This window comes from Mirounga leonina, unplaced genomic scaffold (genome assembly GCF_011800145.1).
Source record: "Mirounga leonina isolate KUSES-001 unplaced genomic scaffold, KU_Mleo_1.0 Mir_125, whole genome shotgun sequence".
Lineage (NCBI taxonomy): Eukaryota > Metazoa > Chordata > Mammalia > Carnivora > Phocidae > Mirounga > Mirounga leonina.
The window spans coordinates 43,610,563-43,633,179 of record NW_023270305.1 but is presented as its reverse complement, the minus strand read 5'-3'; the positions used below and the strand labels follow the sequence as shown (position 1 = coordinate 43,633,179).

General features: G+C 34.0%; 1 protein-coding gene across 8 annotated transcripts in view; it reads left to right on the top strand.

The window, feature by feature from the left end:
• Nucleotides 1-22,617, top strand: part of ZNF638 (zinc finger protein 638) — a 129,453-nt gene that overhangs the window by 84,899 nt on the left and 21,937 nt on the right. For 7 of the 8 annotated variants that reach the window (XM_035001336.1, XM_035001337.1, XM_035001335.1 and 4 more), the window contains 12 exons: nucleotides 643-765; nucleotides 6,640-6,698; nucleotides 6,999-7,051; nucleotides 12,125-12,175; nucleotides 14,050-14,121; nucleotides 15,075-15,161; nucleotides 15,427-15,495; nucleotides 15,873-15,913; nucleotides 17,633-17,764; nucleotides 19,587-19,715; nucleotides 21,194-21,235; nucleotides 21,855-21,989. In XM_035001336.1, coding sequence (XP_034857227.1) covers nucleotides 643-765; nucleotides 6,640-6,698; nucleotides 6,999-7,051; nucleotides 12,125-12,175; nucleotides 14,050-14,121; nucleotides 15,075-15,161; nucleotides 15,427-15,495; nucleotides 15,873-15,913; nucleotides 17,633-17,764; nucleotides 19,587-19,715; nucleotides 21,194-21,235; nucleotides 21,855-21,989 — 993 coding nt within the window. The remainder of the gene's footprint in view (nucleotides 1-642; nucleotides 766-6,639; nucleotides 6,699-6,998; nucleotides 7,052-12,124; nucleotides 12,176-14,049; nucleotides 14,122-15,074; nucleotides 15,162-15,426; nucleotides 15,496-15,872; nucleotides 15,914-17,632; nucleotides 17,765-19,586; nucleotides 19,716-21,193; nucleotides 21,236-21,854; nucleotides 21,990-22,617) is intronic. The other variant, XM_035001334.1, reaches the window with a different exon arrangement.

Sequence of the window (22,617 nt, the reverse complement as noted above, 5' to 3'; positions counted from 1 at the left end):
TAGGCTTTGTATGCCATAGGATTGCAGCTATTCAATTCTCCCATTGTAGTACAAAGGCAGCCATAAATAATATACAAATGAATGGGTATGGCTGTGTTAGAAAAAAACATACGCAAAAACAGGTGGCAGGTTATAGTTTGCTTTTTCATTTCTTTAGCACACTGGTAAGATTATACTAAAAAATGATTTTGTTGTACAGTATTTTTTACATGTGGGTTATAGTCCTATAACTCACACGGTAAAGTTCATCAAAATTAGGAACAACCCTGTACTAAGCAGAACATAAAATTATGAGACAAATGGGAACATAGTTGGTAGTGTTCTTTATTGCAATAAGCCTTAAAAATGTCAGACTTAACAGCAGCTAGGCCAGATCTTGCCTTTTCTCCATTTATTCCATGAGCGCGCCATGGACCTGTTTCCCCTCTTATTATCTTGGTAATAAGGTAAAATGTCCATTTCATGTGTGAAAACACCCTAGAGATCAAATGACACTTTAGCAAAACAAAAAGAGATAAAAGCAACCGGGACTTGTAATTTCATAGTTTTATGTTCAAAAAGTTCTAAAGTACAAAAAGTACTAAGTCATGCAGAGAATTTTGAGTTAGATTTTTGACTAAAAATTTAATACATTTTATTTAGGCTTACTTGGAAATGGAATTTAGAGAGGCAGTTACTGCAGTCATGAAGTACATTGAAACAACACCTCTTCTGATAAAAGGGAAAAGTGTGAAAGTATGTGTTCCAGGAAAGAAAAAATCACAGGTAAACTGGATTTAGATCAAACATGTCTTGTTGTTGATGAAGTTTGACTTTTTAAAGTATAGTACATACAGAAAAATGCATGGAACATAAATTTATGTTCACTCAATAGATTGTGTATGGATTGAAATACATTGAAATTAACAACTTTATATCTACATAAATAGCACTATAAACAGTGTTAAATGACAAGCAATAGACTAAGAGAAAATACTTCACAAAATTAGCAAACATTGGGACGTCTGGGTGGCTCAGTCGTTAAGCGTCTGCCTTCGGCTCAGGTCATGATCCCAGGGTCCTGGGATTGAGCCCCGCATAGGGCTCCCTGCTCGGTGGGAAGCCTGCTTCTCCCTCTCCCACTCCCCCTGCTTGTGTTCCCTCTTTCACTGTCTCTCTCTCTCTCTGTCAAATAAATAAATAAAATCTTAAAAAAAAAAAAATTAGCAAACATCTCTGAAACCTACCTAGGTCACAAACTAACATTGACAACATCCTGGAAGCCCCTTTCATACTTCTTCCGAATCCTTAAACCCTCCCTTCTGCCCAAAAGTAACCCCTAACTTGATTTCTAATACCATAGTTGAGTTTTGCCTGTCTTGAACTTTAAATAAAGAGAATTACAGAGTGTATATATTCTTTTGGGCCTTTTGCTTCCTTAGAAATATTACTGTTTATGAATTTAGTCTTTCTAGATCATTTTTTATGCCTTAGTTTATATATTGATAATGTTTATAGAAGTACTTACAAATATATTCAGTAAATTTAACTTTGTGTATGAGTGTTCTTTTCATGTAATTATATTTGCTGAAGAATGTCTACTTCAAAGGGGCTTTGTAGTACACATTTTTCAATCAGCAGTTTAATATGGAGATCTAACCATGTTGTACATACAGGTTTTCCTCATTCCTCCTAACTTCTGTGTGGTATCATTTTGTATAAATATACCACAGTTATTTTACCAGTTCCTTATGGATTTGATATTTAGATTATTTCTAATTTTTCACTATTATAACAGGACTATGTTAACTTCCTTGATTATGGCTTTTACAGGCCTTTCTTATACATTTATGGTACTGTTTTTATAAGGTGATACCTATAGTGGAATTGCTGGGTTATAGGGTATACAGTAATACCAGATCTCATGTTAAGTAGCTATAATAATTTACAGTCTGATAATAATGAGAGTACTAGTGTTTTATTATCCACAACGTCTTAGTATTTGCAGTTTTAAAATCCAGTATGTAAAATAGGTATCAAGCTTCAATTTGCATTTTCCTGATTACTATTAAACTTCAGTATCTTAATATAGTAGCTATTACTGTCTTAATGAGTTGTGTATACCTTTTCCCATCTTTCTATTGGATTGTTTGCCTTTTTAAAAAAACTTCACTTGAAGGTGTTCATGATTTTAGATACTAATTTTGTATTACTTATGAGAAGTATTTTCTTCTAGTATGTTGTTTATATGTATATCCATATATAAAGTTTTTAATTTTAGTGTACTCAAGTTGATTTTTTCCTCCTAATGGCTTCTGCTTTTTTTTTCTTTTGTCTTGTTTTAGAAGACCTTCTCTATACCAGTGCCAAAAAGATACGATTCCATTATTATATTGATCTATAAGTTGTGGTTAATGTGTTACTGGGATCAATACTGTTTCCAAAATGGATAACCAACTAGCCCAACACCATTTATACCTAACTGGTTATTCCTTATTGATTTCAAAAGCTATCTTTATGTGTATAAATTACCCTACGCACACAGATCTCTATCAGACTATTGTCAGATTAGTCTGTTTATTTCTGTTACAGTACTATGTGATTTCAGTCATTACAACAGTTACTGTAATTTTACGTAATTGCCTGTTTTTCTAGTAGAATCCTTTTTCTTTGTTCTTTATTTAAAATTTATTTTGAAAAAATAAACTATATTTGGGGCACCTGGGTGGCTCAGGTTAAGCGTCCGACTCTCGGTTTTAGCTCAGGTTCTAATCTCAGGGTCCTGAGTTTGAGCCCCACATTGGGCTCCATGTTCAGCACGAAGTCTGCTTGGAATTCTTTTCCCCTCCCTCTCCCTTCCCCTCTGCTCCTCCGCCTACATGCTCCTGTGTGCAAACGCATATATTCTCTCTCTCTCTCAAATAAATAAATAGATAAAAATCAAAAATTTATTTTGGTTAATCTTGAACATTTACTCCTGCTATTGGTTTTAGAATCCATTTAAAAATGTTCTCTGAAAAATCTTACTGGGAGTTTAATATTATATTGAATTTGTATTGATGATTTATAATACTTTTTCTGTTCAGAAACAGGGTTTGTCTCCGTTTATTTAGACTTCATTTAGTGTCTTTTCATAATGTTCTTTTGTAATGTTTCCATAGTGTACGTTTTGGAAGGGATGTTAAGTTTATTTCTTACTTACATATTTATTTGTGTATATTTCATAAATACTACTAAAATTGCTATTCCATAAAGAATCGATATTTTTTATTTCGTTTGTTTTCTGATTAGTTACTACTAGAGTAACGCATGATCCTAGGTTACATCTGCTACAAGCCATCTATTTATTTCCATTGTCCTGATTTGAATAATGAATTTTATGGTAACCCTAGTTATTAACAATTTTATCACTCAGGGTTTCTTATATTTTCAACTAACAGAAAACTTCACCAGTGGTTTATGAAAGAAATAGGAGGTTTATTTATCTCATAACAGAAAATCTATAGGTAGGTGGTCCATGGCTGTTGCAGCAGCTCCATAATATCATCAGGAACCCAGACTTTTTTTTTCTGATTCACCAGCTTTAGCGTGTACTTTTCACCCTCAGTTGTAAGATGGTTGCTGTACCTTGTGGCATCATTTTTATCTTCCAAGCAGAAAGAAAGGAATAAAGGAATGAAAATCAAAAGCAAAAAAGGGTTTTGATTTTTTAAGAAAATTATTTTTTTATGGAAAAATGAGTTTCTCAGCAACTTTTACCTACATTTGATTTACCAGAACAGTGACACATAACCTTCTCTAGTTGCAGAGGAGGTTAGGGAGAAGCAAGAATTGAATGTATAATTTAAGAACATAAACTTTATCCTGTAGACAGTTAAGTGTTATTCAAGGTTTTGAACAGAACTGACACAAAATGGATGGATTAGATAGATTGATTTGGGAGTGATCTGCAGAATGAATTAGGCAAATGACTGAAGAAGCAAAGAAAAGAGTGTTAAAAGGGGAGACGAGGAAAAAACCACTAAGTACATTTAGAAGACTCATCTAGCCAACCAGCTTATTGTAATGATAGTAATGGTTTCAGGTAGATTAGTAAACTTGAGATAGGAAGGAGAAACAGCTTAAACCAGTTACTCGCTGGTGAGACCTGGCTGATCATTAAATTTGTGAACTGGGGAGAAAGTCCGTCTTCTTTAATACTGAAAAGTTTAATCTGGGAAAATAGGTGAATAAGGTTACATTTAGGCTTCAAGAATATTTCAGTAAGATTAAAATAATTCTCTTTGATAACATTTTGATAAGGTTGGTAAGGTAGCAACAGAAGTCCAAGAAGAGCCCAATCATATTTACTATTCTGATTTTCATAGTAATGAATAGGGGAAGCTGTCAGCACTATAAACTAGAAAACATGCCATCGGGGTCAAAAATACTGATATTCTTCAACTAAATATAGTTTGGATAGGGCTAACTCATGACTCCTCTGTTGTAATCAAGCAGCCTTCCTAGGGACTGACTGGAGGAAACAGCCATGGCTGTTTCAGATTGGAAGTGTATAGATAACCTTCCTAGCTTCTTATTACAGGGGAAGACATCAAATTTCCTTGCTAGAGCAAGCCAAAAATAGGCTGGGAGCCCAAACTAGGAAGAATGGCAGTGCTATAGTTTTTTTGGCCCAGATCTTAATTTTGGCATGAATAGTCAAACCAAGACAAAAGGTTTCTGCCCACGTTTGATATTTCATGTTAGGACTGCCTTTGACTCTGGCTTTGATTCAAAGAATATTCTCTTCATTTGGCTACTTCTTCAAATCAATAAAGAAATGTTAAAAAAAAGGTGAAAATTGCCCTCATCCCTGTATTTAAACCTGAAGGATTTAGGTGAATGAATCTGCACAACTCTTAACAAACTCAGTTACCTTGTCTTTAATTAAAAGCCAATGTAGACCTCAGTTCTTAATACTGATTCTTAGCCATTTTTGAGCTACCTTCACCACCACCACTACCAAGAATCTGATGAAAGCAAGCTTCCCCCCCCCCCCCACAGAATTAGACGGTAGTCCATACTCTCAAAATTTTCTTTAATGGAGCAGGAACACTTGATCTACAAAAAAGTATCAGATTTTCCATTGCAACTATGAAATAGTGCTGCAGCTCAACTCTACAAAAACAAAACGAAAACAAAACTTAAAAATTTTAATTTAGTATTTTCGGAAAGATTCATGGCAACATTATATTGAAAACCCAGAGTAGGCAGTCAGCTAAGATCCAAGAAGATTACATGGAAATGGAAAACAGTGCTGGAAAACAGTTATCACTGGTTTGAACATTATAGAAAAATCTAAATGAGTAACAAAACCAAAGAGAGAATTCATCAGATGAGAGTTTAATTTCATTTTAATTGAAAAACTTTCTTAAAAATCTGTTATATGTCAGGCATTGTGGTATCTGCAGAAGATAGAGTGATGAACAAGACAGATGTGCTCTCACTCTTGGAACTTACAGTCTATTAGTAATGAAGAGGAAAGACGTGGATATATTTGGGAGACCCAATCTGCATATAACTGAAATTCCAGAAAGAGGACACCACTTTAATACAGTTGGAAGATTTTAAATTTTATAGTTATGCAGGGGCAGCCTCTAGTGATTCAGGCAGAAACAGTGTAAATATGAAAAGGAATAGTCTAGTCTTAGATAGCAGAGCAACACATTCTCAAGGTTGAATGGAAGAAAGGTCAATTCTTTGTAATTCATTAATTCTACCTTTTACTATTGATGTACATTTTCTTATCACTGTCTTACAAAAAATATTTCAAATAATACCGTGACATTTCAGTATCTAATTGGTATCACCCTGGTCCAGTCTACCACTGTCTTCTGCTTTGTTACTATAGTAGCATTATGACAATAGAGATTGTCCTTCTCTTCTTGCCTTTTCACTCACCTTGACTCTATTCTCAACATGGAACCAGATCTTGCCATTCCTAGACTCAGAACTTTTGATCACACTGAGAGGAAAAGCCAGTACTCAAAATGGCTTATGAGTTTACACCACACATTCCACCCACACTCTACCCCCAAACCACTACATACCTCTTTCTCTCCTTCTCTATTTCCAACCCCAAGCATCATTTATACTTCTAAAACAAGCTAGTAGGCTCAAAAGCCTTTTACAGTTGCTGTTCCTTCTGTCTGGAATGCTCTCAACACAGGTAGTGGCTTGCTCTCTTAACCTCCTCTAGGTATTTGCTCATATATCACCTTTTTGGTGAGAGTTGTATAACAAACTTACTGGAAGTTGCTCCTCATTCCCCAGCAAGAGCACTTCTGTTTCCTTTCTCTCTTACGTTTTTCCACAGCACTTGTTGCTAACAGACATAATATGTATGTATTTTTAATTTCCTTGTGGTTTTTCTTTCCTTACCCCTTGAAGTTAATCTTGTTCGAGAGTAAGTAGGGACTTTGTTTTATTTACTACTCCTCTCCAATGCCCAAAATTGTGCTTGACAATTGGTGAATAGTCAGTAAATATATGTTAAATTGATCTGAATTTCATAATAATGTTTTTTGTTGTATTTCTTTATGCTTGTGTGTATTTTCTAAAGTGCCCTTTATAATTGGGGAAGAAACTAAGATTTTTTTTCAAAATCTTTTTCTTTCATAGAACAAAGAGATGAAGAAAAAGACCGCAGATTCAAAGAAAGCATCTGCAGCTACTTTAAAGTAAGTAATTCCATGATTTCATATGCGAGAATGAATGTGCATATGAATTAATTTAAAAATTTTTATACAACTGCATTTTTAATATATTTTATTATCCTGACTCCAGTTTAAATGGGACATTGTTAAGTTAGCTCTATGCCCAACGTGGGGCTTGAACTCATGACCCTGAGATGAGTCGCATGCCCTACCTACTGAGCCAGCCAGGTGCCCCTAAACTTTTTTAGATTTAAACTTTGCATCTTTAGAAGCTTTAGAACTTAGAATTTCAATCTTTGCCTAATTTTTTCTTCTTTCAAATAGAAAAGATATAGACGCTTCCAAAGCTGTTGAAACTGTGACTTCAGCTTCTGCCAGTAAGTTGTTACTTTTAATACTCCAAATAAGTATATTTTGTCAGTTTACTAGAAACTTCTTGCAAGATGATGCTAGGAAAACATTATTGTGCTTTAGTAGAGGGGACCCATATTGGCCCCCATATTAAGCTCTAGTGGTTAAGAGTTAATACATGAAGACTCAATGAGATAATGCATAGTTCCATAGGTAATAGCTGTTTAGGTTAATTTTGTAATACCTCCTTCCATCCCCTACCAATAAGACAAAGCATATAAGACAAAACGTGTTAAAGTTGCTCTTTAGTCTCCTTTGATTTTGAAAGTTTGCTGAGAGCCAAAAGGTAAACAAGAAAGACCAAACAGAAATCGATGTTACTACACTCATGTGTTAAAGTTGTTTCTTTATACTCAGGAAAACATTGCAGGTCTTTGTTATGAATCTAACTAAGTGAGTTTCTATACAATTTTAATAAACTGAATTTTCTCTTTTACTGCCAAAACAAACACTCTTGAGTTTATTAAGAATAAATGGCTTGATATTGAAGGATGAGAAAGAAAAGCTAAAATAAAGTAGACATAAACTTTATTTATTTATTTATTTTTATTTTTTTATTTTTTAAATATTTTATTTATTTATTTGACAGAGACAGTGAGAGAGGGAACACAAGCAGGGGGAGTGGGAGAGGGAGAAGCAGGCTCCCCGCTGAGCAGGGACCCCGATGTGGGGCTCGATCCCAGGACCCTGGGATCATGACCTGAGCCGAAGGCAGACGCTTAACAACTGAGCCACCCAGGCGCCCCGACATAAACTATATTTAGAAAGTTAGATTGTTTTGTATGTTCTCTTAGAAAGACAGGTGTATAGTGTGTTCTGGATTTCTATTCAGAAATTCATATATATATATGTATGTGTGTACATATATATGGGGAAGGAGGGATAGAGAGATGCAGAAGATTAGTTAGGGAGATGATACAACAAAGGTAACAGATTTGGGGAATCACTTTGTAGAAGTCCTTGAAGCGTTGTGCTGGGAAGTTTTTGAATTTGACTTCATTAATAGCATTTCTCAAAATAGAGTGTGAGAGACTAATTCCTGGAAGATGTTTTGGATCAGATTTGTATCTTTTTTTTTTTTTCTAAAAAAAAAAAAACTCCACAGAACACATTCCCATTATGAAGTCTTGCAGGAAAGAAACCTATTTAGCTTTGTTTAACCCACTGTTCATGAAGCTTGGCTAAGATTCTTGCCGTTTTTCCTCTGTAAGACCTAGTAATGGTTACAGACTCTGGGAAATTGCCACAGAGAATAAAGAACCACTAGTTGTGTAGGATTCTTATATAGATTGGATAAATGGAGAGATTGAAAAATCCTGTTGAAGCAGCTCATTCTGCCTATGGGTCGTTTCCCCATGCTTTAATAAAACCACCTTTTTGCACCAAAAAAAAAAAAAAAAAGGAAAGAAAAATCCTGTTGAGAAAACACTGTTGGGATTCACTTTAAGGTAATAGGGACCTGATATAAAAAAATGTTAATTAAAATGGTGTGTGATGGTAAAATCTGAATGTTTATTCTGTAAATTTTCTAGTGGATAAAATTAAAATAATTTAAAATTTTCAAGGTTTTAGGCTAGGTAGATTTTACTAGAAGAGTGTGGTGATACTGATTATATATATATATGTAACAGGAAAACTTAGATGTAGTGATTTCTTTGAGAAAAACCATGAACTCAGATTTCAACATTGATAAATTTCAGCTGTCAAACACTTATCTAGTGGAGATACCCTTAGGTCAGCCAGTCACAGGGTGTTGAAAGTGGGATACTTGAGAAATTTTTTGTTAAGTGTAAGGTCTAAATTTTGGGAGTGGTCCTAGCATAATAAAAGTAATGATTAGAGGGAGAAGTGCTTCAAACCAAGTACATCCTGCCTTCTAATAGAAATGTAGAAAGACAGGAGCTGGTAAATAGGATTGAGAAAGAGGTGAAGTAAGGGTGCATGATATCTTTTTTGAGATTAGCAATGTCAGATTGAACAGTGATAGGCTAATTAGGGTAGTTTTTATTTATTTTTTAGAGAGGGAGAGGGTGTGCACACGCGTGGGTGCCCACAACTGAGCAAGAACAAGGAGGGGCAGAGGGAGAGGGAGTCTGAAGCATACTCCACACTGAGAGTGCGGAGCCCAATGTGGGGCTGGATCTCAGGATGCTGAGATCATGACCTGCGTGGAAACCAAGAGTCAGACGCTCAACTGACTGAGGCACTTAGGTTCCCCTAATAAGGTAGTTTTAAAGAGAACTTTGGTTATAAGCACAAATCAACAAGGATGAAGAGAAGTACAGGAAGGAAGCAAAAGTATAATTTGATCAGAAAGAGAATTTGAGAACCGTTACCCATCACTAGTTAAAAAGAAAGAATACTGAGCACCTGCTATATGCTCATAATTGGATGTACTTTTTAAAGTATTAGGATACATCAGTAAACCAGTAGGCAAGATCTCTATTTCCAAGTGGCTTATATACTAACTTGAGGTGACAGATGATATATACTAAATAACGTGTTTTATAAAGTGGAAAGTGTTGTAACAGGGTAAAGGAGATCTAGGGTTAGTTTGGAGTTTGAATTTACTTTAGAATAAGGTAATGATTTGTTTAACAGAAGAGTCTACTAAGGGGCATAATCTATGCCAGAAGACAGAAAACAAGGGAAAGAAACTCAGCATTGGTTACACTAATACTAGGCAATTTATGTTTTCTTCCTTAATCTTTCAAATCATCTTCTCATTTTATAGATGAGAAAACAGATTGAGTGATTAATAACTTACTCAAGGTTAAATGACTTGGGGTAAGAGTAAGGATTCAGATCTAAAACTGTATGATTTTAGAGCTTTTCACTTACATTAAACTACCTCTCTGAGAATGAAAACTTGTTCTTAATCTCCTTTGATTGCTCTTTTATCTTCCCTTAATGGTTTCCCTAAATGTCTGTTCCTCTTATGTCATACTTTTCTTCCTGATTTTATCTTTGTACAGCATTAAGGACCACTGGCATCTTGTATACATACACAAACCTCTACCCCCTCAAGTTTACTCCTCTCATTTGTTATCTAACAGTCATCACTCATCATCCAGTGTAGAAATTGTTAGTAATCCTTTCTCTGTCTTTTCTTTTCTGTCCTACTCAGTTCAAACTTAAATAACATCTTCCTCTTTTCATACAATCAGTGGCTGATTCAAACTGGTTCTCTCTCAAATCTATTTCATTCACGCTGTCTTTTGCCTTTGCTTCATCACACCTGTAACTGTTTTGATTCATATTTGAATTTTGAGGATAGCCTCCTGACTGGTATTTTTATTCCACTCTCTGCTTCATTATTCATACTGTTGCCCTGAGATCTCTTTAAGGCAGATCTGATCATTCTACTCTTAGTGACTCATAGGAGAAAGTCCAAATTCTTTAGCATTGAATAAATGACCCTTTACCCTTTGTCCCAGATTACTTAATACTTAATAGTGAGACTAGTAGAAGTGTTCCCATTAAGGTTAGGGGCAAAAGAAGGGATACTCATCAGTTCTGTGAATTAACATAAATATTGTCCTAAAACTAATAGCCACTAGCCAGTGCAAGTCAAGAGGCATAAAAATTGGAAAGTATGATTCAACATTATTATTTGCAAATGTGTATGTATGACGGAAAACCCAAGAGAGTCTACTGAAATGCTATTAAATCTAATTAGTCACCTTAATTTTCTAAATTAATATAGGGTTTCAATTGCTTTATTATATAGAAAGAGTAACCACTTAATGAAATCTAATAAAATATTCCATTTAAAATAATAAGGGTAAAAGCTATGAAAAGAATTTTAAAATACTGTAAGGCATAAAGTAGTGCTATGTGGGAAAACAGCTCATTCTTTGATTGAAAGCTTCTCACCATTATAATGTGCTTTTTTTTTCTTATATTAAGATAAATGTTAGGAACCCAATAAAACTGCCAGTAAGATTCTTTTTTAATTTGAATATAGTTGGCACTAACAATAAGATTTTTAAACCATATAAGCTGATTATAAAGTTTATACATAAAGAATGAACATAGAATAGACAGGAAAATTCTGCAGAGGAAGAATAATTAGGACAGACTAGCACTAACAGATATTAAAATATGTTACAGAGGTAAAGATTCATTATAGTTTCATGTAGTTGCACAAATAGACAAAAGATCAGTAGGACAGAGAGATTCCAGAGGTAGTTCCCAGGACATACGGAACATCAGTAAATAATTATGGCAGTATTTTAAATTAGCAAGGAAAAGATGAATTATTCATTAAATTGCTTAGTCACTTTGTAAAAGTAAAGGACTTTAATGGCAAAATAAATTACAGATTGTGATATACAAAATGGTAATTAAAAGTATTGAAAGAAAATATGGAGAGTTTTTTTGTTTGGTTTTAATTGCAGAGTGAGGGCATCCTTCCCTATCAGGAAAATACTTGATTACATAAAAAGTATTTTTACATAAGTATTTTGTGTAACTTTTTAAAAAGTTGTTACCTATGTGATACAGATGAATTTTCTTAATATATAAAGACCTCTTAGTAAGTAAGAAAAACCTCAACAACCCAGAAGATAAATTGGCAAATATTAAGAATAGCAGATCACAGAGAAAGACATAGTGTTGAATTAAACATAAGAAAGATATAGTGTTGAATTAATAAACATGTGAAAATCAACACAACTTTACTCCTAATTAAAGAAATAAAAATCCGTACCGGTGTCCATCTCAGATTGGAGTGATTAATAACATTTCTTATCTACTATGTGTGGAAATTGGAAGCCCCACTCTCATGTGCTATTGATGGGAATATCAATTGGTACGGTCTTCATGCAGGACAATTTAATATTGTTAAAATTTAAATCTTTTCCTTCTGTCTCAGCAACTACATGTCTCAGAATTTACCTGTATAGTTTCACAAGCATACAAAGATGAGTATAAGGATGTTTTTTTACAGTGTTTTTCTCAGTCATTGCCAGGTTAGCTCGTCCCTAAATCTAAATGAAAGTATTTGTAATGTGTCATTGATATGTTTTTCTTATTAGCCAAAACTGGACAAGCCAAGACATCTGGAGCCAAAGTCAATAAGTGTTCAGGTATGTTTTTTGCTAAAATTCTAGATATATTAGTTAATTTTAAATTACTTAAGTATATAACGGTAGTCTTGGATTTCATGTGACAAAGTATGTGCTGGGTGTATATTAATTTTTTTAATTTATAGCCATCTAGAAATTCTGAAAAAGGAGACTTAGTAGATAATACTCCTTTGTAGTAATTATCAAAATAAGATAATCCCCTTCTTTCTCTTTTATTGAGGTCTCTCGGTTTACTTTCTTTAATAAAATAGTTCAGATAACAAACGGCAAAATTATATTTTCTTTTCAGTTGTTAATGGACTTTAGTGGGGTTTTTTTGTTTGTTTTAAGTAGGCTCCACGCCTAGCATGGAGCCCAGTGCCAGGCTTGAACTCCCAACCCTGAGATCAAGACCTGAGCTGAGATGCAAGAGTCAAACGCTTAACCAGCTGAGCCACCCAGTCGCCCTTCATGGGTTTAAACTAATTATTTTTTCTCCTTCCTCTAGCATTATCCTTCCTACTTCTCATTTCTGCTAAATGCTGGTTAGTTTAGGGTCATCTTTTTAAGTGGATAGAGATCAATATATTAAATTATCTTCTCTGTAATGGTAGAAAGGAAGCTTTGCATTGGTAAATACCGTTGTTAGTGGCAGATCCAGAATTTTTATATAGTAGGTTCTTCGAAGCAGTAATCTGGGGGGGTCAGGGGAAGCTAGAAATACTGTTTTGAGGATGCATTTATTTAGTAAACAGTTTGATAGTTTATGGGAATTCTGGTAGAGATTTGGGGGAAATGGGTGTTAAAGCTGCTTAGCCACCCCTTAACTGTGCTGGGAAATTAATTCTCCATATTTTTTCCTTAAGTTCTGGTGCCCAGCTAGAAGTAGTAAAGTGAATTGATTTGTAATAATATATGGATAGTGAAAGAAATACTTAAGAGCCATTTGGGGCTCAGTGTGACTCAAGCACTGTGTCCAAACTTGGGATTGACAAAGAAATGACTGGTTAGGTGATACTCTATAAGGATTGGTATTAATCTTTTTGAGCAAAGGTTAGGGTCTATCTTTGGATATAAAGGGTGGATTTGTAAACTGCTTCAGTTGATTTTTGTGCATGTCAGTTTTATTTGTATGATAATTTTTCAAAAGCATAATCATATTCTTACAGGGGTCCTCTTAAGTAATTATAGCAATCGCCACCCTTGTTTACAAATGGGCAAATGTGCACAGAAATTGATTCATGCCCCAAGACTTCACAATTTAATTTGGAATTCAACTTGATCTGCTGACTTCTGATTCTGAGCTTTTTCCTCATAATGCAGCCTTGCTAGTTGTTAGTGAGTCCTCATTTTCAGAGCTAAACCTCATGTTGCTCTCTGAATAGAAAGGGATTTTACTCTCTGGTGATCTTTTCAGTAACACTTTGATGATCACAGTCTTTATACGTTATCTTCGAAAATAAAGATGCGTATGTACAAAGAAGGGTCAGAACAATTTAAATAGTCCTGTTCACATAGAGCCCACTACAAATGAATCAAAGCAGGCTTTATGTGGCTTAACCATGATGAAGGTGTTCTTGAATGCTTTTCAGTCAGCTGGGAGCCAAGGAAGCTTGGGCTGGGAGACCCTAATTATAACTGTTTATGAAACCATTAAAAGCATTATGGGACTGTTTTTATATCTTTACAGTTAGTAATTTTGCTTCTTAGTTGATCCACACATCCAGAGGTTTATTTAACTTGCCCGAATGCTATTTTTAAGTACCCCACTGGGGAGGTGAATTCTTAGTGATTTTTTTTTTTTTCCCCCTGAAGAAATTGTCATCATAGCTAGATTTAGAAACTGATCTGTTAATCCTAGTAAACCAATTTTGACTACAGCTTTTGTGATTTAGGGAAATCAGCGGGTTCTGTAAAATCTGTGGTAACAGTAGCTGCTAAAGGTAATAAAGCTTCAATCAAAACAGGTAAGACTTTCCGGAGACAGAGGATTTATTAAGTTTGTTCTTAATCCTGCCTTGAAGAATATAATAAACATAATACCAAAAGCAAGTTTTAAATTCATATAATTTATAGTATCTAATAACATCTTGAAAGTTTAGTAGATACTTCTCTGATATTTAAAACCTGATACATAATGGGACTTCTTTTTTTGGTACGTTGGTTTTTGACAGTGTGTGCCATTGCAGATATATTTTTGCGGGTGAAACATTTTTGACAGCTGTATAATTACAGACTGTTCTGCCACTTCCCCCTACAAATCTTTATTTTCCTCATTTTTTAGAGCTGTCACTTCATATTACCTTCCCCAGCTTGTAAATTTTTCAGTTTGTTACTCCAAAAAATATTTTTCTTTCCCTGTTAAAAGAATATATTTCCTCTATAAAGAAAGAAATGTAACATGTTGAAACTAACATGATCCGTTTATTAATATATAGGGTAATTTTAAAGAGCCTTTGTAGAAATTACAAAAAAATTTTTGTGTAATTATGATAATGCTTCTGCCACATGGAAGATAAACCTGTGGCCCATTAATGGCCATCAACAAGAATTGTATCTCATTTTAAATTTGCTTTTTTAAAAAATTTATTTATTTGAGATAGAAAACGCACGAGCAGGAGGCAGAGGGAGAAGCTTAGCAGGGAGCCCTGCTTAGCAGGGCACCCTGTTTGAGGCTTAATCCCAGGGTCCTGGGATCTTGATCTGAACCAAAGGCAGATACTTAACCCACTGAGCCACCCAGTTGCCCCTTTAAATTTGCTTTTAATCTTATTGGTAAACAGGTATAAGTGGAAATAATAACTATATGGAAAAAAACTGCCTTTATAATGAAGTTGGACCACATTACTTATATGTATTATTATGAAACATGTTAAATGAACGTATCCTTAGAATAATTGTTCACTTCTACTTTTAAAAGCAAAATCTGGTGGAAAGAGGTCTCTAGAAGTCAAAAAGGCTGGCATTGTCAAAAACAGAGACACCAGTAAACCTGTGGTTGTACCAGGTAAGCTTTAAACGCTTTTTATTCGTTTAAGTGCTTTCTTTAGATCTCCTTGTGTACATTTGAAGTATATTTTGGAATTACTGCTTTAAAATTTTCGAAGGGATTGTTTTGATTTTCAAAGAAAAGTCTGCATTAGCTTTGACTTAAATCAGGTCAGTCTAAAGAGACTTAAAATGACAAACTCATTTAAGTTCCTGTTTAGATTCATTAGTTTAATTATATTAGTGTGTTTTTCTAGACTATTAAAGCAGACTATTTCATGCAGAAAACTCTGAAATAAAGACCAGTATGGAAGTCAAAGCCACTGAAAATAGTGCTAAGGAAACTATTTCAGGTAGGTCAAAAAAATTTTATTTTGTTCTTTTATGTTTAAAGATGGAAAATTAAATTTTAAGAAAATAAGATTTTTAATTTTGTGGCATATATACATGTATATTTTTTAAAATCTCAGGCTTATACCTAAGTGAAATTTAAAATATTCAGATCTTCACACTGTCTCTTGATTATTCTGGAATTTTCCTCTTACAAGAAATAAAATGAAACATTTAAAAGCCATTGTTACTTCTGTAGCTATATCCTTCTTAAATTTTCTAGTATTTTGTCAGTTGTGTACATTTTCATGCAGCTGCTATTTAATCTATTGTGGGGAAAGAGGGATGTTGGTAAATAAAATACATCTGCATGAATTCTTACCTTATTTTGTATCTTAAGTAGCTGCTGTGGAGGCCACAGAAAAAGAACCAGTTAACAAGGTCAGTTTTTATTTTTACTTATTATTTAAAAGCTTAGGAAATTTTGACACAATATATTTTTCTTACTCTAAACCCACTAAAAAATGTACAGGTTTTGGAATGGTGAAAAATCTGTCATTTGTGACTTTTTTTTTTTTTTTTAAGTTTTATTGCTTCACCTTAGGTTTTTGTTTTTAAATGGAGAGGTGGGGGAGGGGCCGAGGGAGAGGGAGAAGGAATCTTAAGTGGGCTCCAGGGTGGGTCTCAGGACCCTGAGATCATGGCCTGAGCCTAAATCCATAGTCGGATGCTTAACCAATTGAGCCACCCAGGCACTCTTATCATTTGTGGCTTTTTAGATAGGGTTTGAGTTGCAGTAAGTCATAAAAGTTTTAAGTGCAGATTATCAATAAATTGTACATGTTTTTGAGGTTTACCTTTTACCAAGAAAAAAAAGTTTAGGCCAAAGTGGGTTTTTGAGTAGAAAAACAGGTTGTCAAATTAAAACCAGTAGAATTTTGTGAAATCTGTTTCTCTTTTTTCTTAGAGGCAAATGGAAGATAAGTTAATATTTAGAATACCAGCCAGTTCTCTGTTTTTAGAATAGCGAGTAGAGTTTGAAGTTTTATTTGAAGGGCATAAAGTTCACATTACTGTTTTTCTGTGGTTTCATCTGTCATGACTGTATTAATGTCTTGTTAATTTAGATTTTACTGGTTAAGATCTTGAGATCATTCAGATGCTAAACAATAAGTTTATTTTTGACTGGTAGATTGATTCTTCAAGTAGTAACTAAGTAGTATGTCTTAACTATTTTGTTTCAGGAAAAATATTTTAAAGCACAAATAGATTGATCTAAAGCACTTCCAAAGGAACCATTTATGAACACAGTTGATGTGCTAGTTAAAAATCATTCTCAACTGATTTATGAAAATTATAACTTCCTGTCTCCACCCACTCCACCCCCCTTTTTTTCCCAAAAGAAAAGTTACAAGTTGTCCAGTTAACTACAGTACACCTTTGGGGATTTTCTCAAAATTTACTAAAAGGAAAAATTGGCATTGATGAGAGTCCTCTTGAAGAAAGATCTGAAAGAAGAAAAGGCAGAAGTGAAAGTATTTACTTCGTAGTGGGGATTGGGTTATAGGGAAAGGTTTCCAAGGCATCGGGGAAGCTTTTTAATTTTGCCCCTAAGATTATTCAGCAAGATAAAAGGATATGCTCTGATTTGGAGCTTGGGGATGTGAGCCTCACATGGCACAGGAATGGCAGCAGTGCATGAGGGAGTTGTTGTCAGAGATGAACTGGTGTTTTTAAACTTGGACTTCAAAAAAAAATAAATTTGCATTTTTATTATTTTTACTTTTTTTTAAGATTTTATTTTTTAAAGTAATCTCTATACCCAGTTGTGGGGCTTGAACTTACACCCCAAGATCAACAGTCGCATGCTCCCCTGACTGAGCCAGCCAGGCGCCCCTTAAACTTGTATTTTTAAACGGGGTTGAAAAAGAACTAAAAGCCTTGACTAGAGGACAGATGGTATGACTGAAATTATGCTGTGTACTTGAAGAGAGGAAATTCGCATTTTGTTTTGTTTTTGAGGTTCAGACCGGCCTTCTTAATTGATAAGATTTAGTCTTAAATGCAGTTTAAATACTAACATAACATGATCTGCAGCATAAACTTAATACAAAAACAGTTAAAGAAATTTGAATGTCAACTCTTAAATTTGTTTTGAAGGAAACAGAGGAAATGTGTGTGGTACTTATTTCTAATTTGCCTAATAAAGGATATTCTATAGAAGAAGTTTACAACCTAGTAAAACCATTTGGTGCTTTAAAGGATATTTTGATTTTATCATCTCATAAAAAGGTAAGCGTTGATAATAGCTGTTCATATTGTCTGAAGCACATTTTGAAAAACGCTAAGTTCACAAAACTTAGAAAGGGTTTAAAAGCAGCACCTCAAAATAATTTAGCCACTCAAGCTAAGGGATTTTTAAAATATAAAACAGATATCCCATATTTTAATGTTATTCTCATCTGACCTAGTTTTAATGATGGGGAGGATGGCTTACTGAATGTGTCAAAATTCTCAAAATTTTAGTCTAAAGAAAATGTTTTATATCTTTAATATGTAACGCAGAGTTTTATAACAACATAAACTTTATTGCACTTTTTTACTAGTATTCCTTCTGTTTTACCAATTAGACTCAAATGGGAAGTAACCATTCTCAAATATGTCATCAGTACTTGGAATAACCTTAGTTTATCTGTGTGTTTTACGTTTTCAGTAATAAGTACATACTGCTTTTGTAATTTTAAAACAAAACAAAATGTATTAATAAAAACACCTTGTGGAAGGTAGCTTATAGGGAGTGAGATTTCAGGAAAGTTTAAATACTGGAAACACCATTTTGGTGGTAGTAGTAGTGTTCCTACATTAGAAAGGAGTTAGTGATCACTAGAGATCTTTGAGAGTAGGATATATATATACGTTTACTGGTGGTCAGAACCAGTGTGCTTCAGAAAACAGAGTAGAAGAGAGTGAATACAAGTGAGTTAAATGCAGTTTCACATAATGTTAAAAGTAGATTATTTGAATGGTTGCATGACTTCATAAATTGCTAAAAACCAGTGAATTCTACACCTGTACTGGTGAACTTTATGATATGTAAATTATATTTCATTAAAGCTGTTTTTCTTTAGAGACAAGAATAAAAGAATAAAAATGAATTTTTTAATAAAATTTTTTTATGTGACAGTACATTGAAATAGGGGGAAATTATGGGAATCTGGAAATGAATAATTCAGATTCATACTTTACATCATATACCAAAGTATGAGTAGATACATTGAAATCCAAATACAGAAAATATAGATTATTATCTGCCCAGTTTTTATTAGAGTTGAGTAGAATTATTAACTCTTTGGAGATTTAATATTTTTCTAGATATGTGAAAAATACCAGATTCAATCATATAAACATTTATGAATTAAAATTAACATAAAGCAAGATGTAAATTAAAAATATTTGTAAAAAAAAACAAAGATTCATATCCTCATTACACTATAAAATAGTAAAAATTCAATAAACAAATTGGCAAATGACACAGAGATAGTTCCTTTGTAAACAAGAATTATAACTATGAACAAATATATGGAAGATTTCTACCTCACTGACTATCAGACACAGAAGAATGTTCAACTATTCATTTACCCAGTGATGAAAATTAAAACCAAAATGTATGGGACTATAATTTTATAATTAGGAAAACAACAAAATTAAAAATAACTTGGTAATCATTACACATTTCTTTGGTTCTTTCAATTCTCATATTTTATCAGTCGTTAAATTTATTTAAATATTTATTAAATATCTGCTGTATGCTAGATACTGCTCTAGGTCCTAGGGGTAAAATGATGAATAAGATAAATAAGATTTTCCTTAATGTCCTTTACTAGAATGTCCCTTATTTCTCTCTTTAGTGTTGCCTTATGAGTTCAGTCATTCATTATTTCTTCCTTATTGTTGTAATACTCTGGGTCTATTGGCCTCACTTTCTCAGGAATGCATTTTTTTTTATCTTAATGTTTACTAAGTTATTCAGTTGACTCTTAAGTATTAAATCTTTTCAAGAAAAAGGAACTTAAAGACATTTATTTTCTTGTTCTTGTGCTTTCTATTTTAAAAGATATTTATGGAAATAAATAGAAAATCTGCAGACTCTATGGTAAAATTTTATACCTGCTTCCCAATATCAATGGATGGAAATCAACTCTCAATAAGTATGGTTCCTGAAAACATGAATATAAAAGACGAGGTAAATAATGGACTTACCGTCATTTTTACTAGAATATAAAATTTTTAGATCGGGTTTATTATAGCTGGTTATGTTTTCTAGCTTGTGTCTTCTTCAGGTTACATGTTTTCTCTGAGTCATTGAGAAAGCTTCTTCCTGTCTCTTCACAGTCTCCCATCCCAGTGTTTGAGAGTTACTTCCATATTGAGGGACTGTAATTCCTCATGTATGTCAGAATGGAAAAAAAGTTGAAAACTACTATCTGTAGACAACTCTGTATTCTTATTTTACTGCCTTTATCTGTCCTCCAAACTGGAATCCCAGATGTTATCTTTAGTTTTTCTCTTATTTTCTCACAACCGGTCCATCACTAGGTCTAAATATTTCTGTAGCTTGTTTCCTCTTTATCCCATCCATCATTGCGTTGTTTCTTGAAAACTCCAACTAAAGTAGTTCTTCATGTCTCCTACCTTTAGTTTTTTTCTCCCTTAAAATCTTTCTCCACGAAGCAATGAGACTGATATAAAAATAAGAGAGACACAGCGAGAGAGGGAACACAAGCAGGGGGGAGTGGGAGAGGGAGAAGCAGGCTTCCCACTGAGCAGGGAGCCCAATATGGGGCTCAATCCCAGGACCCTGGGATCATGACCTGAGCTGAAGGCAGACGCTTAACCGACTGAGCCACCCAGGCACCCCTAGACTGATATAAAATTAAATCTGTTCAAAGTCAACTGATTTAGAAACCCTTCACTGTTTTTTTGTGGCATACAAATATTTATTATCAACTGCTAAGAGGCATGAAGCAGTTTTTAGAATCTCTAGAGGAAGGTGGAAATGCAAGTTATTTGAGAAAGCCTTTCAGAGAGAATCACTCTGATGTAATTGGTAGAATTGTTTTATATGTGTCAGTAGTGTTGAAAAGAAAAAAAAAAAAAGTTCAAGAACCAGAGTCTCATAAAATAAAGTTCCTTTGCTATACTGGTAAGCCGTCCATTAGCTAGCCTTTCCCAGCTCTGACATTTTTGTCTCATGCTACTCTCAGCCTTCTTTATAATCAACAGTACTAAATAATTGCACATTTAATACTCTGCACTATTATGTTTTTTTTTTTTACTAGCCTACATTTCTATTCTTCCTCATCCCCTACTTTGCTTAGTTAACTTTTTATTTTACAATTTGAATTCTCTTATTGTCTGCTAAATTAAATCTCTTATTCCTTGTATATGAATTTGAATGTTCTCCCCTGATGCCACCTTACTAATCTTTAATGTACTTAGGGGAATAGGAAGAATTAAAGTGTATTAAGGTGGGACTTGAATGATTTGTTTAGGAAGAAGGAAAGATTTTTAGAAGGAACAAAACTTTTGCTGACTTCTCATTTTATGAAATAGTGCTTAATGTTTATTCACATAGGTTATTTTATTATAAATCCTGACTAAATAAATATGTGAATGAGGAAGACTTATATCTTCCACTTTCCCTCTGTTCTGCCTTTCTAGGAAGCTATATTTACAACCTTGATTAAAGAAAATGACCCAGAGGTAGGTTTTACAGTTAAATGCTTTTGTACACTGGTTTAATTGATGGAAACATTGGTTATTCACCTGTTACAAATAAAAGAAAACCTTACTACTAATTTTAAAATATTGAGGTGATGGTGAAGGCACATGATGTAATGAGCACTGGATGTTATATGCAGCTGTTGAATCACTGAACTCTACCTCTGAAACTAATAATACACTATATGTTAGTTAATTGATTTTAAATTAAAAAAATTAAATATTGAGGTGATGAAAGTGTCAGATGGATCTTCTCTTGGTAAAAATAAGAAATAAAGGGACATGGTAATCCCTATTGTGAAATATTTTCTAGATACTGGAGCCATATTAAGTGGCTTAGGTATAAAGTGTTTTGGGTAAATATTATGTTGATAGAAGAAAGATTATACTTCTTGTTTTAGTATATTGCATTGATCACTCAAATCTAAAACTAAGATCTCACTGGCTTCACTCACATAGTCATTTTCTTATTCCTGGGAGAGGATATCATCTGACCTCTGAAAAATTAAATTACTGTTAGTCTGTGTTTTATAGTTTGATATTTCAGCTGTGTTTCTCTTTTTCTATGCTGTCTCTTAAAAAAAAAAAAAAAAACCTCCAGGCAAATATAGATAAAATTTACAATCGATTTGTACATCTTGATAACTTACCAGAAGATGGACTTCAGTGTGTGCTTTGTGTTGGACTTCAGTTTGGAAAAGTGGCTCACCACGTATTCATGAGTAATAAAAACAAGGTAATGAGGTCCCTCCTGTTTTAGCTATATGTTCTGTAGAGAATATATGACTGAACCCTGTACTCTTCAGGTTTGCAACTTTTAATCCATCTTCTGAACTGAAGCACTTATAAACATTATTTCTTAGCCAAACTATGATAGATCAGTATATTTTCTCCTGGGCTATAAGAAGAAGGAAGAGATGATGACTTTCTCCTCAGAACTCCTAGTGTTTTTTTGTTTTGTTTAAAGATTTATTTATTTATTTATGTTGAGAGAGAGAGCAGAAGGAGGGGAAGAGGGAGAGGGAGAATCTCTAGCAGACTCCCCACTGAGTGGGAAGCCTGACATAAGGCTTGATCCCATGACCCTGAGATATGACCTGAGCCTAAGTCAAGAATCAGACACTTAACCAGCTGAGCTACTCAGGTGCCCCAGAACTCCCAAGTTTTTTTTGTTTTGTTTTTTTAAAGATTTATTTATTTATTTGAGACAGAGAGAATGAGAGAGAGAGAGCACATGAGAGGGGGGAGGGTCAGAGGGAGAAGCAGACCCCCCGCCGAGCAGGGAGCCCGATGCGGGACTTGATCCAGGGACTCCAGGATCATGACCTGAGCCGAAGGCAGTCGCTTAACCAACTGAGCCACCC